Here is a 19,668-nt window from a genome sequence, read left to right as displayed (position 1 = left end):
GGGAATGAGTTGCTTAACAGCTTTGATAGTTTTAATAAGTTGAAGTGATTTTGTGAAGTGGTGATAGTAAAAAGAATAACCAGCTGAGTTTGTTGTGGGTTAAGACTCAGACCTGGGCGCGTTTGGAAACCTTGTAGCTTTAGTTTTAAGTATACCTACGAAATTAATTATCACCACTATATTATCCTACAATTCCAACAACTATTAAAAAGAGTACAACAGTTAGACCTACCTTGAATAAATGATTTGACTTTGACTTTGACTATTGAATAACAGCGCTTGACCCACAATTAGACGTACCTAGCAGAAAATGATGATTTTGTCTAAGATGAAACGCGTTTGACTAGAAGATGCCTATTCACTCTTTCCATAAAGGTAGGTAGCTTATGAAAAGGAATTGAGAATGACAGTTGTACGAGGCGCTGCATTTCAGACTAATTGCAGCGAGCAGTACAGACACACTTACCCGTTTCACGTACCTACCTAATCCATACTAATATTATAAATGTGAAAGTGTGTCTGTCTGTCTGTCTGTCTGCTAGCTTTTCACGGCTTAACCGTTCAACCGATTTTGACGAAATTTGGTACAGAGATAGCTTGCACCCCGGGGAAGGACATAGGCTACTTTTTATCCCGGAAAGTTGAAGAGTTCCCACAGGATTTTTAAAAAGCTCAATCCACGCGGGCATCAGCTAGTGTTTAATACGTCGTTACGACCTTCCTATTGCACTTAAGCGGTGTGGTCAATGCAAGCTGTGATAGCCTAGTGGTTAGGACGTCCGCCTTCTAATTGGAGGTCGGGGGTTCGATCCCGGGCACGCACCTCCAACTTTTCGGAGTTATGTGCGTTTTAATTAATTAAATATCACTTGCTTTACCGGTGAAGGTAAACATCGCGAGGAAACCTGCATTCCTGAGAGTTCTCCATAATGTTCTCAAAGGTGTGTGAAGTCTACCAATCCGCACATGGCCAGCGTGGTAGACTATGGCCAAAACCCTTCTCAGTCTGAGAGGTGACCCGTGCTCTGTAGTGAGCCGGCGATGGGTTGATCATGATGATGATGATGATGATGATGATGGTGTGGTCATTAAAACAGGAAGTGTTCGATTCCTGGCAAAGGCAATACAGCTACTAGAATGATTTCTAAAATATTGTCTGTAGTCTGGTCCATAATATGGTGGTACGCTTCAGCCATAGCTAGTATAGTTAGCTAGTTACCAACGTAAAAAAAAAGTCAAAAAGTCAAAACGTTTATTCAAAGTAGTTAAAAAATTACGCTTTTTGATAGTCGGTTTGCATTTGTCTTACAAATGATGATACAGTGGTGATAATTTTTACGCGAACTTAAAACTAAAGCTACGAAGGTTCCTAACGCGCCCAAATCGCGCGTAGAAGCAAAAATCGTGCCGAGAAGCGAGTTAGCGTTCCAGTACCCGTAATATAAGATTTTACGTCTCACCAAACGTTGCTAGAATTCGAGAGTCGAAACACAATAAACATCAAAGTAAAATGGACCTAAAGAGCCTTGAATTGAAGTCAAAAATTCAATGCCACTGATTTTAATTTCGCAATGTGTAGACAAACTTGAGCTTTAAAACAAGGCTATTAAGATCCAGTTTACTATAACGCGGAAGTATTTCGACTCTCGAATTGTAGCAACGTTTGCTTGGTGAGACGTAAAATCTTTTACTACGGGTACTGTACGATGCCGCATCGCAACCGATCAGGAGTAGAGGTTGACTTTAACTGCCATACTGTACCACACGAGTAGATATTATAGACCAGAGGGGAAGCTTCACACTAGCTCACGCACACCACGATGTGCCACGGACGCTCCGTGCGCCCAGTTTGGCGGCAAACGGAGCGTCCGTGACACGTCGTGGTGTGCGTGAGCTGCGCTAGAGTGAGTGAACCTACAGCCAGCCGCTAGTATGAAGCTTCCCCTCTGGTCTATATATCTACTCGTGTGACTGTACTTCCAAGTTAGCCAATCCCATCTTAGATTAGAACATCGTAACTTATCACAGTAATTATTACCTACTTAGTATTATCAAAAGTTTATAAACTAAAACCAAAAAATGACTTCTTGAACTAGGTAATCTTTTAAAATAAATTACCACAGAAGAATAATACAAAGATCTATCTACAACAATAACTAACGTAAGTTAGGTACGTTTAGTATGTTCCATACCCAGATATTATTTAAGCTCAATAAATAGTTCAATGGTAATTGCTAATCATCATTTTCGTGAATGAGTGCGGTGGAACTAGATGACATTTGTATTCCATCGCTACGTTTCTGCATGAAGTTAGTCATAGAGCTCTGGCCCTTAGAATTGATTGGTTTAAATTTATTTTTCTTAGCTACCTGACAGTTTGGTGTAGGCAGATTTTGATGAAGATGTGGGCTGCTCCTTTGACTTGGGGGGGTAGATTCTAGTTCCCTCTTCCTAGAATTTTGTTTACTATTAACTTCCTCTGTCATGTTGGGTCTAGTTTTGTTTGCTTCATAAACTATGAGCCGGTCCTGGCGAAGATATGCTATCTTTCCTTCGTTACGTGCTTGTTGTAGCTGTTCTTGGAGTTGTTTCCTTTTTTCTAAAACTTCTTGTGGATAATCTTCCTTCAAGTAAATGTTTGAGTTTTTGAGGTACTTTTTATTTTTAAGGATAGTAAGTTTTTTTCCAAAGGTAGTTATAGTTACAACAATAGGTCTTGTTTTATTTTCCGCCTTTTTACCCATTCTTTTCGTCAATTCAATTTCACTTCTATTGCAATTCACCTTCATATTCACTGTCACTATGTGTAATATTTTGTTTTCTAATTCCTCGTATGATTTCTCACCTTCCTCGACCCCAAAAAATATTATATTTCTGCACCTTATCTGTTTTTCTAGGGTGAGGATTCTTGCACTTTGTTCAGTATGGTTTCTTTTTTTTTTTTAAATAGTTCAATAATAAAAAATATAATGATTATTTTATTCATTAGCTGTGTTAGCCTAGTGGTGGTGGTAAGACTTCGGCCTTCTAGTTGGAAGGCCCGGGGCTCAACCTTCCAACTTTTCGGAGTTATTATAACTTTTATAAGCAATTCAGTATCACTTCCTTTAAGGGTGAAAGGAAAACGTCATGGTGAGGAAACTGGATGCCTGAGAGTTCTCTATAATGTTCTCAAAGGTGTCAGAAGTCTATCAATCCGCACTTGGTCAGCGTGGTAGACTATAGCCAAATCCAATACTCATTCTGAGAAGAAACCCTTTCTCTGTAGTGAGCCAGTGATAGGTTGATGATGGTTATGATGATTTATCTGGGGGCACGGTAGTGCCCCCGTTAATTATATTTAATTTACATTATTCCCTTTGAAAAAAGGCTCGTTCATTTATAAAACGGGATATTGGCGTCTGTAACCTCTGCAGGTTATTGTTTTGATAATTATGTAGATTAATATAACATTATTATAATATTATAATAAATAATTAACATGCCATCTGATTCGTTGCGATGTAAAAATACAGGATGTTTTACTGTCAGTTAATAAAGGATTAACCATCGATATAAATGACAAGATATGCCCAAGCGAACAAAATTTTTCACGGTTTTGGAACCAAATAAATCAGCGCCACCTCTTAGATACTAATGAACGACCCGTTTGAAATCCAGACGTCACTGAGGTCGCACTGGTGCTAAATAAACATTTTAGGACCAATGAGTCGGTGCCATTTTGCTTGTTCAATGGCCCTGTCCTTACAAAGTAATAATACATAAGTCTATGGGAACAACTTATAAATATTTCTTTACTAAAACTTTATGATGATAAAGTGGTAATAGCTAGTGGATCCTAGTCAGAGGTGAACAGATAAGTAATAAAGAGTAAAGTGAGTAGGGCTAACTCACAACACTTCATATCACTTGTAGAGGCAAAAAATTGTTTGTGATTTCGGCATAATAATTATATACTCGTATCACTGGATTTAGGTGTCAATTGTGCATCAATTATATCTGTTGCATGCGCTTTAATTTTTTCGTTTCAAATCTTACAATTATTATATATAGTGAAATTGAAGGGACTAGGTATTTTATTGCGTTATAAAGAGTTTTCGTTAAATGGAGAATAAAAGAAAACGGTATAATGTTACGAATAAGTGGGTAGCAACAATATATTATCTCTGGTAGCAATAAGACGATAGTAGGAAGTACAGTAAGTAAACAGGTGCTAGGCAATCAGAACAAACAAATGAACACAGCGTTTCGTGCGCGAAGATGGAATGTTGACGACATAGGGGTGAAAACTCGCCCGGTGTCTTGCGGTACGGTGGTAGAAAGGTGAGGGAGGGACAAGATCGAACAGCTCCTGCGCACACTCTCCGAAATATATCCTGTAAAACACCGATAGGCCGGCAACTTTTCGGCGGTGATCAAGACTTTGAAGCTTCCCCAAAAGTGGTGAATCTTCGCCTATAAGTCTCCTGGCTCGACTATCAACGGCGTCTAAAGCGGCTAGTTGGTATTTAGCAGAGCCATCGAAGAGATGACTGCAGTACTCCATGCACGACCGGACCTGGGCCTGATATAAGGTTACCAGTTGGTGCGACGTGAAGTACTGCTTGACTTTGTTGAGAATACCAAGTTTTTTGGCAGCAGTCTTGGCTTTAGCTTCGATAGCCCTTCCGAAGTTGATATTGGCTGAAATGTCGAGACCTAAGAGATCAATATGATCGGTGATAGGAACGGAGACACCTCGGAAAGTGGGAGTCAAGGTGAAAGGACTCCGTTTAGCTGTAAGCAGGCACGCCTGAGTTTTTGTCGCGTTAAACTCTACCAGATTGGCATCACCCCAATCTGAAACATATTTCAGGGTGGAATTTAAACCGTTTAACCGTTCAACCATTGCCTCTCTGAGTTCACTGATTTCTGAGCCACCAGCACGCGGACTGGATATGTAACTTTCCACTACAGTGCTGTCGTCGGCGTACCCAATGATACCGGGTTGTAACAGATCATTGATATGCAGCAAAAAAAGTGTAGCGGAGAGGACAGACCCTTGAGGAACACCAGCATTGACGGCCATAAGATCCGACGAGCAGCCGTCAACGACTACTCGGAAGGAACGTTCACTCAAGAAGTTAGATATCCAGTCACATAGGCATGGTGGGAGGCCGTATGCTGCAAGTTTGTTAAGAAGGCCGTCATGCCAGACCCGGTCGAAAGCCTTAGATATATCGAGAGAGACAGCAAGTGCTTCTCCGTGCTTCTCTATAGCTTCTCCCCATACGTGGGTGGCATACACGAGTAGGTCGCCGGCGGACCGCTTTTGACGAAACCCGTATTGGCGGTCGGAGAGTAGATCATTGGACTCGAGATATGCCAGGAGCTTCGTATTTAGTATGCGCTCCATGCTCTTACAAAGTAACGAGGTGATAGCTATAGGTCTATAGTTCGCCGGGTCAGCATGACTGCCTTTTTTTGGTACAGGTTGTACATTAGAGATTTTCCAGGATTTGGGCACTTGACCTTTACTCAGAGAGAGACGGTACAGACGTGTCAGGACAGGAGATAGTTCAGGGGCACAGTTTCGCAGGACGATTGCTGGGATCCCATCAGGACCGCTGGCTTTGTTCACATCAAGGGAACGGAGTGTTTTGAGAACCTCCTTTTGATGGATATGCACTTCAGGCATTATGGAATCACAAGTGGGGAGAGCGGGTGGACAGGCATCTCCAGCCTCAAGATGTGAACTTTTAGCAAATTGTGAAGCGAGAAGATTTGCCTTGTCAGGTGCTGTGAAAGCAAGCGATCCGTCAGGTTTGAGCAGCGGCGGCAGTGTAGGCCGACAGAAGTTCGACTCAACCGACCTAGCTAGGGACCAAAAAGCCTTACTACCACTGGGGTAGGAAGCTACTTTGTTCCCGATCCGCTTAGTGCGGTTGTATCGAGCCTTCTTTAAAACTGTCTTATGTAACTTGGCAGCAACATTGAACTCCTTCTTCTTTGATTTCAAGTCTGGAGTCTTACGACTTCGAGCGTCAACCCAAGCTATATATGCTGATTGTTTCTGGGCTTCGGAATGGGCACACTCAGCATTGTACCATCGCGGGGTTTTGCCATTAAGGGGTACGTCAGCGAATGGTATAAAAAACTCCATTGCCTGACGAATCACCTCGGAAATGGAGGTCTCGCAGTTCGATGGATCGTTGGAGGAAAAACATGTTTGCTGCCAAGGGTAGGATGCGAAGAAGTGACGCATTTCGTCCCAATCCGCTGACTTATACCGCCACACTCTTCTCTTCTCTTACAAGAAGTTTATTGCATTTACGAAATATTTATGACTTTTTAACAGTATTGCGTTTAAATGTCAGTGAAACTTATGTTTTCTGGGTCTAAACAATTACGTTTCGACGACCTCCCTGGCGCAGTGGTGAGCGCTGTAGTCTTAATAGTGGGAGGTCCCGGGTTCGATTCCTGGCAGGGGTTTGGAATTTTATAATTTCTAAATTTCTGGTCTGGTCTCCTGGGAGGCTTCGGCCGTGGCTAGTTACCACCCTACCGGCAAAGCCGTGCCGCCAAGCGATTTAGCGTTCCGGTACGATGCCGTGTAGAAACCAAAGGGGTATGGGTTTAATAAAAACTGCCATACCCCTTCCAGGTTAGCCCGCTATCACCTTAGACTGCATCATCACTTACCACCAGGTGAGATTGCAGTCAAGGGCTAACTTGTATCTGAATAAAATAAAATAAACGTATTGTTTTGCTATTGAGAGTGGTTGCAACGCTATGCTAGGGTTTCAATATAAGGGCAACAATGTAAAACAAATTACTTAGCAAAAACCTTAGCAGTTTGTACGTTTTAAGGAATTTTTCGTTAAATAGAAGTTCGCAATATAGAGGTTACACTGTATATAATAATATATTATTTTATAATGTAAATCAATCACGATAGTTTAAACGCCATAAATAATTATTTTAATTACTCGTCCATTAATTATGTGTTTGTCGTCTTATTGATCTGAAAACACATCACCCCGTATATTTTTGTAATATATTATATTAAGTAGGTACCAAGAATCGGTCTTATCTATATAAAATAATTGTGCAAGTTGGTTGGGTCATTCTCGATAAACTGAACAGATAACTGTTCCAAAAAATCGGGAGAGAAAAAAATGTTTCATACAATTATCGAGTACTAAAATTGGAAAATTGACACAGTGCGCCTGACGACGATAACACTATGGATAACCTCTGGTACAATCTTGCGCGCCGGTCACTTACATTAAAAACAATGCCTACAGACAGATGTGCCGATTCTTTCTGTATAATTGCGAAACGTTCTACAAACGTTCTGATCTAAAACATCAAAAACTTGACCCAAATTTTTTGATGTTTAAGATAATATAGTCCGCGACAGATTGAGATGGCAATCGGGGTATGAGGCGGGGGGGACGCCCCGCACATTCGCACGTCACCTGTGCTCGCCCGCACCGGGTTAGCGCGGGAGCTATGCGGGTGTGCGGATCGTTCGCTCCCCGATTGCCATTTTAACCTGTCGCTTACTATACTTACTTCTATTTTTAAACACTTTCCGAGAGTTCCCTCACTCTAGTTCACTCTGCGGACGGGATCTCGGACCATAACAACAGCATAACAAATAGATGTTTATAATATTTTAACCAAAATAATCTGTGTCTTGAAGCTGAATTTGTATGTTTAAATAATATTATGAGCTCTACAAACAATATAAACGAAGCGGTTCTAATTTTACTTACATTGACGTAGACTATTGGAACTTGTGAAATAATATATTTAGACGTATTTTATCCATCAAATCTGAATCTACAGTTTGTACGAATATTTAAGTAATATGGCCTAAGAGCCAGCGCTTGCCAGACCTTCCTTATTTTTTAAAAGCGACAAGTTTATCTGCGTATTATCCCCAACACTGGGAGAAACGTTTGTTTAGATCATGGTGGCTTTGGGAAATAACAGGTAATGGCACCGATTCAGTTTGAACTAAATTTAGAGAATCCGCATCTTTTTCCATTTATTCTTGCTAAAACGGGACGGAACATGAATTTTACATTTTTTTATTTTTTTTTTCATTTTAAAGATTTTCAATTTTAGTGCACGCTACAAATTTAAACAGTAGGCTCGCGACTGGCAGCTAAAATCACGCGGTTTGACGGCTCTAAATTAAATTTAAAACTGTCAATCTGTGTCTGTCCTTTTCATATTACATGAAATAATTAGACTTTATACTTTGACGTAAAATTTTTTACACCTTAATTACCCGTTTTCTCCCAAAGTCACCATGATCCAAACAAACATGCAAACAAACGTTCCTCCCAGTGTTGGGGACAATACGCAGAGAAACTTTCAGCTTTTATGAAATAAGGAAGGTCAGGCACTTACTGGCTCTTTCTCTATTATATATTCGCCTAGCTCTAATCTGTCAGACACTATTGTTCTGAGCGTTTTAAAACAAATAAGATTTGGCCAAATAAACGCTGTTAGCTTGACTATAAATACTTTACATCTAGATAAGTATTACACTTTAATGAGGTGCCAGGTCCGTGGAAATAGTTTATATTATCTCGGTATGAACTTTGTAGCTACCTACCTATTAATTCGTGTGTGTACATATCATTAACATCAATCGACCGGAGATGTAAATATGGCTTTTTGAATATTTTTAGGGTTTCGTACTTCAAAAGGAAAAATGCACCCTTTTAGAATCACTTTGTCCGTCTGCCTGTCCGCCTATCCGTCTGTCCGTCTTTCTGTCTGTCTGTCTGTCGTGTCTATCAAGAAACCTATAGGGTACTTTCCGTTCACCTAGTCATGAAATTTGGCAGGTAGTTAGGTCTTATAGGACACGTAAAAAATGTGTTGATTGAAATGATTCATGAAAAAATAATTTGTAAGATTTTAAACTTTCAAATTAAGATTAATATACTTAAGTGGGATATCATATCAAAGTTTACCTGTACATTCAAAGCAGGTTTTCATTTATGCATATTTTTTTGATTTACCGTGCAAAATGTTAAAAAATACGACTGTAGTAGGTACGGAACCCTCAGTGCGCGAGTCTGACTTGCACTTGGCCGATTTTTATTATTATTATAGGTAGTCAGTTTTAAATACCTTCAACATAAGTGTACCAATGAAAGAATGATTCTGGATGAAGTGTTGATAGATTTCCTCAGAGCTTCTTGTTCTGAGCCAAGTGCTAAAGGACTATCTTGTATCTCGGTTCTCATATCAAAAAGTAGGCAGTAGAAATTAAACCAACATGATGTAGCCACTACACGTGCCCCAATTTGTCAAATAATCAGTTTTGTGCAGATTACAGCGATAGCGATTAGGTAACTGAAAATTATTATCTCTTATCAAAACTTTCTAACACTTATAAGAAAAGATTAACTTTATGTTTTTGCCGATGTCACCTTATAATTAAACTAACTATTATAATATAATATAACTAAACTTTCTACTAAACAGTTTTTTTTTTCAGTTTGTAGGTAAAAATAATATGTAGGACGATATATTTCGTTTAATCGAATGATAGATCTGAAGTAAGTTCTAGGTGTCTTGAAATAATTTCTAAATTTGTATCCAAAGTGTAAAGTTGCAGGACTAACTTTGTCTCTTTTACTATTCCTGCATATCCCGAATTTGGCACGCTCTTTGGTCGACCACTAACCAAATAATTGCGAAGTTGTGCAGTTTCATGATTGTGTAATAAATGCCATTCTAAGAACATAATAATATGTAAATCTATACAATGTGAGAAAGACTTGTAATCTATAATGTATCGTATATAACTTGACGCGTGAGTAATAATGTTGGCATCATTGGAAATCACACAATAATAAACCCTAAGTTCTAAGTAATAAAGAAACAAAGCAATGGTGCCAACATATTACTCACGCGTCAAGTTTCGATGAACGGACTATACCTAAATGTCCTCTCCATTTGAAATTTTGACAGTAAGCTCCTTTGATGAAAGGACCAGAAAGAATTTTCGGAAACTCCACCCCGAAGAAGATTAAATAGGATTAATAAAAGTTTGTATAAAAGTGTGTAGTTTTTTCAAGTTTTGCCCATGAAAATTGGTATCTGGGATTTCAAAAGCTAAAGTCGGTTTGGCAAATTAATATGAACTCTATATCTAAGTAAGGTAATTACAACATTGTAATAGCCAGCCGATAACTTTAAGTTAAGATATGCTCTGAAACTGCAAAGTGCATAAGAAATGTTGTGATATGAAACACATGCGAAATTCTGAGAAAACTGATCACAATGCAGCTTCAGCAATTGATAAAATCTATAGGCACACCAAATCCTGATGACAAAGAGACTATAAAACCAGCTAAGTGTGAATCGAACTGCTAGTCCATGGGAGTACCATCGTACAAGATACAGTCCGACAAGGCTCTTTTGGCACTTGAATGACATTGACAGGGGGGCGCTGTTGGAGAACAAGGGCTTAGACTATTCAGACAAGAACAAAGGGGATACTTGACTTGATAGTTCCGATTTTCGCCACGGGCCAAAATAGCATTGTCGCACTGTAACACTATGTGCTTACCTCATCATCATGATCAACTCATTACCGGCCATCTACTGAGAACGCGTCTCCTCTCAAAGTACAAAGGGCTTAGGCCATAGTTTGCCACGCCTGACCCAATGCGGACTAGCAGACTTCAAACACCTTTGAGAACATGAAGAACTCAGACAAGCGAGTTTCCTCACGATGTTTTCCTTCACCATTAAAGCATGTGATATTTAATTGCTTAAAACTTTAAAACATAATAACCCGTAATTTTACAAAAGAGTAATGCGAGTAATATTTTACTTTGTTTAAAAATACCATAATATTTGATTTAGTCCCGTAACATGTTATTATTTCAATGGACGTGTATCATTATCAACCAACCTAATCAACCGGTATTAATAAAAAACGCACAACTAGTAATTCTATATCAATGTATACTAATAATTATAATCCAATGGGAAGAAGCAGTATAACAGTCGATCTCATATTGATTGAGATGCTAATGCAGCCTCTATTTTCGGATCATCCATAAACCTATTATCTTATGGACTAAGAGCCAGCGCGTGTCAGATCTGCATTATTTTTTTAAAGCTGCAAGTTTCTCTGCGTTAGTCACGAACACTGAGAGGAACATTTGTTTAGATGTTTGTTTGGATCATGGTGGCTTTGGGAGATAACACAGGTAATAAATGTGAACAAAATGTTACGGCAAAGTATGTATAAAGTCGATTTTTTAGATTTTCTTTGGAATAGTGTTAGAAATCACGCCGTGCATTGCCAGACAATATACAATAGTTTCACTAATTAAAACTAATAATAGTTTCACTCGACTTAAACTAAAAGCTCCTTATAAATAACAGAATTTGCTTCGGCTACATTACATCTTTTAACGTAATGGATTTCAGTGCAACATTACAACCCCTAAGGCGTAATGGATTTCAGTGCAACATTACAACCCGGCGTACAAGTCGTAGGAATGTTATGACGTATTTTACCCTTAGCTAACAGGTCTATAATAAGGCATTCTACAGCAAGTGGTGTGAATTAGTTATTTATGTAACTGTTGTATAAAGAGGGGCATTACAACACGAAAGTCGGACGACTTGAGTGTTTTAATACCTATTTATCAACAGTTGCATACAAGACTTTATCTACACCCATAATATTATGAATCCTCTATAAAACATTCTGAAACAGTTAGCTTATTGCCAACATTAAAACACCCAATATCTTTATAACCATTAAAGCATCCAAACGAGTGTTATAATGTTGTACTGAATTTCATTATAACACTCCTGTGAAAAAGAGACAGCGCTATACTGCTGGCATAACGAGACAGATTTATGCCAGCAGTATAGCGCTGTCTCTTTTTCTACAACATTATAACACTCGTTTGGATGATTTAATGGTTATTAAGATATTGGGTGTTTTAGTGTTGGCAATAAGCTAACTGTTTCAGAATCTTTTATAGAGGATTTAAAGCATGGGTGTAGATTAACATGTTTATACCATGCTCACGAAACAGTTGTTCATTTCTTTTATCAAATGTATCGTGGTCATGGTTAGAAAAAACTGTTTTTTAGAACAACACTTCTTGTCCAAAAGAACTAGTAAGAAACTAATTGCTCCTTAAAAATGTATCCATACTAATATTATAAATGCGAAAGTGTATCTGTCTGTTTGTCTGTCTGTCTGTCTGTCTGTCTGTCTGTCTGCTAGCTTTTCACGGCTCAACCGTTCTACCGATTTTGACGATATTTGGTACAGAGATAGCTTGCATCCCGGGGAAGGACATAGGCAATTTTTTATCCTGGAAAATTGACGAGTTTCAGCAGGATTTTTAAAACCTAAATCCACGCGGACGAAGTCAACAAAAGGATGTGTGTTGATTTTATACGTATTATGACAAAAAGTGGCTATAATGCACGTACCACAAACACTTTGAAGGTAAAAAGCTTTTAAGATGTTGTCCTATTTTAAGGTAAATTGAGTTTTCCGGTTCGAAGACATAGTATAGTAGATATATGGCCAGACTTCGGCACAAGGTATGGGATAGGCAGTAACGTGTTTATTACCAATACATATTATGTTCCGTTCATATTAAATGATGTATGAAATCCGCTGTCGTTCATAGAGCCTAGAAATAATCAGAAATTAATTAATGGAGTCTTTAGGTGTGATAGCCTAGGGACGTCCGCCTTCTAGTTGGAGGTCAGGGGTTCGATCCAAGGCACGCATCTCTAACTTTTCGGAGTTATGAGCGTTTTAAGAAATTAAATATCACTCGCCTTAACGGTGAAGAAAAACATCGTGAGGAAACCTGCATTCCTGAGAGTTTTCCATAATGATCTCAAAGGTTTGTGAAGTCTACCAATCCGCACATGGCACATTCTTCTCACTCTGAGAGGAGACCCGTGCTCTGTAGTGAGCCGGCGATAGGTTGATCATGATTATATGTATATTATGTAACCTTTTGGTCTTTACCTAGCTATCTTTGATAATAATAATTTGTGCATATTATCTTTAATTTTTACTAATTACTAAGTAATCATCTATATAATTAAAAATCAATCCTGGCGCCTCTAATACTTGAGCAGTAAAGTCAAAAGACCTTAATCAATGATTGTATCTACCTCTTTATATTTATAATATGTTTTATTATTCAATTTCTAACAGCCGCACTAAGAGTCGCTTAATCGTTACTTAAGGCATTAATTAGTATGGATAAGAACGCCTTAAGTAACGATTAAGCAGCTCTGAGTGCGGCTTTAAAAGTTTCTGGTCCTCTGATAGACATACGGAAGGACAGACGGATGACAGGGTCCCATATATGGCATCTTTTGGAACGGTTTTCTAAATGAAACGCCTTATCAAAATTTCCTACAATCTCTTGGTCCATCAATTACATTACTGTTTCACCCTAAAGCTTATACGAATATTCCGATATGAACATGTGAGGTATTGTTGCAACCGCCTCTACACTAATTGTTAGTGTTTAGAGACGATCTCACATACGTTTGAAATAGTAGATTGAGTAGGTATTATCAGATTTAGCCGTTAAGTAATGACCTGATATTATATCCCGGTCTCGGATTGCCTGTTGGCAAAACTCATAGTAGGTAAATAATAGAAATGTAATAACTTATAACAAATATGTAAATAGGCGTAACTAATATATAATAATCTAATTCAATGAAATATTATACTGTAAAGGACACAACTTAATGTTATCTAATATGAATATTGATGTATATCCTAATGCATGTTTTGGAAATAAAGGCTATTTTTATTTATTTTATTTAATGACCTGATACCTCGTTGATATAGGATTTAACAAAGAAGGAATAATTAGGTACCATTCGTGTAAACTAAGTTATCACAGCTTAGATTACAAGAATCCTAGTGGTTGTTACGTCCACCTTCTAATCGGAGGTCGGGGGTTCTATCCCGGGCACGCCTTAACTTTTCAGAGTTATGTGAGTTTTAAGTACCTAATTAAATATCACTTGCTTTAACGGTGACGAAAAACATCGCGAAGAAACCTGCATGCCTGAGAGTTCTCCATAATGTTCTCTCCAACTCCTCGAATAAGAAAATGATATCTTAACCACAAGACTATCATCGCTTGTATTAGATAAGTATATGATAAGGTTACCAAAGACGCAAATGGTTGGACGATATAAGGGGATAGACAGAGCTTAGTTACCCAAAGTTAAAAGAAGCGATTTTAAATAGAGAAGCTTTTAGCATGATGACCTACAAACTTTGATTCGATGAAGACACGTGATGATGATGTGATAGGTACATAAAATATTTTAGTACCTACAACTAATCTGACCGTTATTAAACCATTTGAACTAACATACTGTTATTTTCTTATTACTGTGAAAAAATATTTTAATGGTGTATTAAGAGTCACAAAAAAGATCTAGCAAAAATATCAGACTTCTCCGAAACGATCATTATCAAATAGCAACGTTAAGTAGAATCAAGGATGACTTTTTTGAGTAGATATGCATTCCTGCAAGTTTTGTGTGACTTTTAGATGATAAAATTAACATGATATTTTAAACACCTATGGACTTTAAGACAGTAAAACCTGAAAGACATTTTAATAGAAAGACTTCAGTAGAAATGAGGTACACTAAAACTATGCTATTATTTAGCCCTATTCATTTTTTCAAAAGTTTTCTTTGTAGGTACTATGTACAGTCAACTGGAAGCATTTGCCAGTCAGAGTTAAGACAATGTAACATTAATATTACTATAATAGCAATACATAAATATTGTAATCATATAGTTTTCTTAGGTATAATAAATATGTTAGGCGCAAGTATGCCTCTCCTATCGAGAGATATATTATTTTTGTTCCGTTTGCCGAGGAGACCCTGGGGCCATGGAGTCTTAGTGCAAAAAAAATTACGAGACATTTCACCGCGGTTAAAAGCCTCACCATGGTGACAGAAGGGCTAGGTCATTTTTTGCGCAACGGATAAGCCTGGCTGTCCAGCGTGGAAATGCAGCCAGTATTCTTGGCACCGTTGCACGCGGGCATAATTTGTATAGTAATTAGATAAGGCTAATTATTTTCTATAAAAAAAATTGTTATGAAGAACATCACCTGTGAAATACACACTACTACGTATAATTATAATATTATGCTACATCATTCGGGAAGAAGGATAGATTTATGTCAGTAAATATATTTCATTTCATTTAAAGAGGCTGTTAGAGAGATTATAGAGTTACCGACCACTCCGTATAAGCACAAAGGCGTTTATTAGTAATTTATTCGTCAATTTTCAAACACAAAGTGTATAATTATGTAGATACAGCGAAATAAGCATTATAGAGCATGTATGGAAAATTCGATTTTTTTAAATGGAGAGGTTATTTTTGATAGAATAATATCTTAATGTTAAAATTTATAAATATACTTAAGTGCAACAAGTTTCATATTACTAAAAGAAGTAAACTTCAAAGCGAAAACGAAAATAAGAAAAAAGTAAAAACAGAACTTAAAGTTTTAAACCGGAAAAAATTTACCACAAACATGGCTGTAGCTTTTGCTACTTCGATACCCTTTGCTCTACTTTCAGAGCTTTATCATAAAGATCCCGTGTATTTTAGTTTGCTATCTTTAAAAGTTCGTCCGACTCAAAAATTTGTTTGTAAAGCTTTGAATCCGTGTAACTTTAAAACTACTGTACACATTTTTGCTAAAATCAAAAAAACCACAGACACAAATATCATTTATTTCTAGAACGTCTCTACAAAATGTAATTGAGTTTGAGAACGAGACTACGTTTGTATGGAAAGCGTTAGATGGAGCGCTAAGGTTACTTCTCTTAAAACGTGTAGAGAGTGATAGAGCTATATAATTAGGGCCTCGGACTGTATGTCAAATTATGTGATTTTTTTATAAGTAGCGGTATTTTGTGGGGCTGGAATTCATTATTAGGGTGATTTGCTAGACCCAGTCGCGAAAATTCAAATTTTAGTTAGTTTTTCGAAAATAGTAGACTAATCATACATCGAAGGCTTATGGTAAATCTACATGTTTTTCCATAAAACTTTGGTCAAAAATACTCATTTACTTCATATTTGTTCCTGAAAGATATTTTTCTGAATTTTCTCAGATTTGCACATGTAGATGCATAAATGTTATGCGCGCAAAACGCATTACCATAAGCTTTCGATGCATGATTAGTGTACTATTTTCAAAAACTAACTAAAATTTGAATTTTCGCGGCTGAGTCTGTCAAATCACCTTAAAGAGAATAATTAAAAAAACATGATTTTTATTTACTTCTAACATCAACGTCACACTGTACGGAAGGTGAATAATGACATCACAATCCGTAAACGACAAAAGTTTTTCAATTTTTCAACATAAAACTAGAGTAATTTCAGCGAAAAAATATTTTTTATGTTCAAAAAAAATATTAATATTTGTCATTTACGCCTTGTGACGTCATTAATCGGTTTTGGTACAGCGTGACGGTAATAATTAATTATATTAAAAATAAATTAAAATCATGATTTTTTAAAATTATTTTCTTCAATAAGGAATTCTAGACCCATAAACTGTCGCTATACAAAAAATCACTATTACCGTTTATCATTACTACCGTCTCTATTATAGCAAGTTCAAAATAATCAAACATTTAGTACTAAAATTATTCATTTATAAATTAATTTACCTCAGAAACTTTTACGTGAATAAACCTAATTGTTTTATTATCGTTATACGATTGTAAATGAGGACGTGATATAAGCCTTTGCAGTTATTCATTGAAGCCTGAACTGCCAACGTAGTTATATTGCTTCTGTAAATTTATAAAATATTTATATCTAATTTCGCTTGCACGCGCTTTTTAATACATGTGTATAAGTATACCTACATAGGTATTTTGCTTAATTTCAAAGTAATATAAAACTCGTGCCGTTGATTTCGACGACTACTTTGTAAATCATATATTTTTTTAATTTAATCTATACGAACTATACGATTTTACGTCTATTATATCAAAACAAGTTTTTAACATAATAGATGGTTAAGTACCTTAGGTATGTATGTGTGTTAACTTGTAAAAACAACAGTTTAAAATATTGAATTTAATTATAACTAGGTATATTATCCAGTGCTAGGTATTATCAGGTGGGAACAACTCTATAAATATACGACAAAAACATAATTAATTATTCCATCTTATTTAAATTAGCCTATGCTGTCCCACGACTGGGCAAAGGTCTCCCTCCGATTTTCCCACAGCTCCTTACTCTATGCCTCTCAAGTCTCAGTTAAACAGAATTAACAAACAAAAATTATTTATTGTAGGTAATAAATTTTCTATGCTTTTCTATATTATTGGCGTTATTAAATAAGTATTACTTTATCTATTGCACATTAGAAGTTAAAGTGGCCTTAAAACTTTTTGGTTTAAGGTCTCTACCTTAGGCAGAGACGGAACATACCCACTCGCGAAAATGGCAGAACATACTAATTCATTAAAAACACTTAAATTTTTGAACATTACAGCTGATACAAAATTTTTAAACAATATCGTAGAAGAAACTTTAGCTGAGTTGGAATAGTAAGCGCTCATTCCCTTGCAGAAACCGGCTTTAGGGTTTGGTGTTATTTATTTTCGATACGCGAAAAAAGTTCAGCAACTCAAAACTGCTTTGGATTATTTTTAAATTCAATGAGGCATATAAATATATTAGGTAGTTATAGAATGTAAAAACTAAATGTTTTCATGTTTTCAGTTTTTAAAAGTAAAATTAGCGCATTCGCATAATGGCAAAACTTTAATCACTTACCTTGGTAAGGAGAGTGACGAGTATGAGTAGGAGAGTCGCTGGGACCCTCATGGTGTTTTCTTGAGTTTAGTTATGATGGTGTAAAGTAAAGTCCGACCGGCGGCAAACGCGCAGGCACCAACCGGGCCTCGCTAACGTCGAACCGCGAATGGTTCTGAATCGCCGAGCTCGCTCTCAACAACTTTTCGTCACAACTTTGGAAGTGCACGCATCGCTTACATCTTGCATTCGGCTCGGCCTACGCGACGGGCATGCGCTTTGTAAGGGCTAAACTTTTTATAAACAACATTTCTTCGAACAAAACGCGCCTACATCTAAATATATAAAATTAAAAGGTGACTGACTGACTGACTGATCTATCAACGCACAGCTCAAACTACTGGACGGATCGGACTGGAATTTGCCATGCAGATAGCTATTATAACGTAGGCATCCGCCAAGAAAGGATGTTTGAAAATCCAACCCCCAAGGGGTTGAAATAGGGGTTTGAAATTTGTGTAGTCCACGCGGAAGAAGTCGCGACCATAAGCTAGTCATCCTCCTCTAAGATTGACTTTAAGTCTATTGGTCACCACCACCATACTGGCCAAATGAAGATTGGCAGACTTCACATACCTTCGAAAACATTATGGAGAACTTTCAGGTTTCCTCACGATGTACCTACTTATTCCTTCACCGTTACAAGTACCTACTTCAGGTAATATTTGATTGCTTAAAATGCACCTAACTCCGAAAAGTGAGAGATGCCTGGGATCGAACCTCGGACTCTTCAAATAAGAGGTCTTAACCACTGGGCTATACTTTTAAAGTCAGAAGAGAAAAATAATTTTCTTCTTGTGTTCATTGCTTACTGTCTAGGGGCAATAGTGCGTTTACAATACAACTAGGTACTACAATAGCGGGTTACCATCAACCGAGGGCCATAGAAAATGTTTTCTGAAAAAAAAAACTTCTTGTGCTCATCATTCTAATACCTACTTTATCCAAGCAATATAATATATTCAAAACTGATACTGACTGGATATAAATAGGTAAGTACATTCTTTTCTTAAAAATCCCATATTCATAATGTCTTAAATGTATAGACGTAGGTACCTTATGATGCGATTCCAAAGGGACGTGTGACCTAGTTGTGACAATGCATATGCGATTGTTAAGCAACCTTAACTCAAGTCAGTAACTGGATGGGAGTCCGACTTTGGACGTCCAAATTTGGCCTTTTCGTCTCCTCCGTGCCTCTGCGAGCACGTTAAGCCGTCGTCCTGGTTATTATCACTAATATCTGATAATAATAATTACTGTCAAACCTATGAATCGAAATCTCGTTCTTGTAGTGATTTGTATGCGGAAGGATCTGGGAACCCACTGCATTACCATACCAAAAAACCTCCTACCATTATGTGATTAATGGAAAGGGGTCACGACCCTCAGCAATGAGGAATATGACTATGATGCATCTCTATATTATTCAAAACTAGAAGATGCCCGCGACTTCGTCGTCGTGGATTTAGCTTTTTAAAAATCCCGTGCGTGGGAACTCCGGATTTTCCGGGATAAAAAGTAGCCTATTTCCTTCCCCGGGATGCAAGCTATATCTGTACCAAATTTCGTCAAAATCGGTTTAACGGATGGGCCGTGAAAGGTTAGCAAACAGACGGATAGACACACACTTTCACATTTATAATATTAGCATGGATTCGATAAATTGACCTATTTTAGGAGTACATAACAAATTAAGTAGTTACCTACCTAATGTTTTTTTTCTCATAACTGGGTTTGATGATTTTCATCTA

General features: G+C 37.3%; 1 protein-coding gene across 11 annotated transcripts in view; it reads right to left on the bottom strand.

Annotated features, from left to right (window-relative positions):
• Positions 1 to 18,013, bottom strand: part of trol (terribly reduced optic lobes) — a 215,248-nt gene extending 197,235 nt beyond the window's left edge. For all 11 annotated transcript variants that reach the window (XM_069508851.1, XM_069508852.1, XM_069508854.1 and 8 more), the window contains exon 1: positions 17,876 to 18,013. In XM_069508851.1, coding sequence (XP_069364952.1) covers positions 17,876 to 17,926 — 51 coding nt within the window. In that variant the 5' untranslated portion in view covers positions 17,927 to 18,013. The remainder of the gene's footprint in view (positions 1 to 17,875) is intronic.
• Between the last annotated feature and the right edge of the window lie 1,655 nt (positions 18,014 to 19,668).

This window comes from Maniola hyperantus, chromosome Z, assembly GCF_902806685.2.
Source record: "Maniola hyperantus chromosome Z, iAphHyp1.2, whole genome shotgun sequence".
Lineage (NCBI taxonomy): Eukaryota > Metazoa > Arthropoda > Insecta > Lepidoptera > Nymphalidae > Maniola > Maniola hyperantus.
This window is presented reverse-complemented; position numbering and strand designations above follow the sequence as displayed.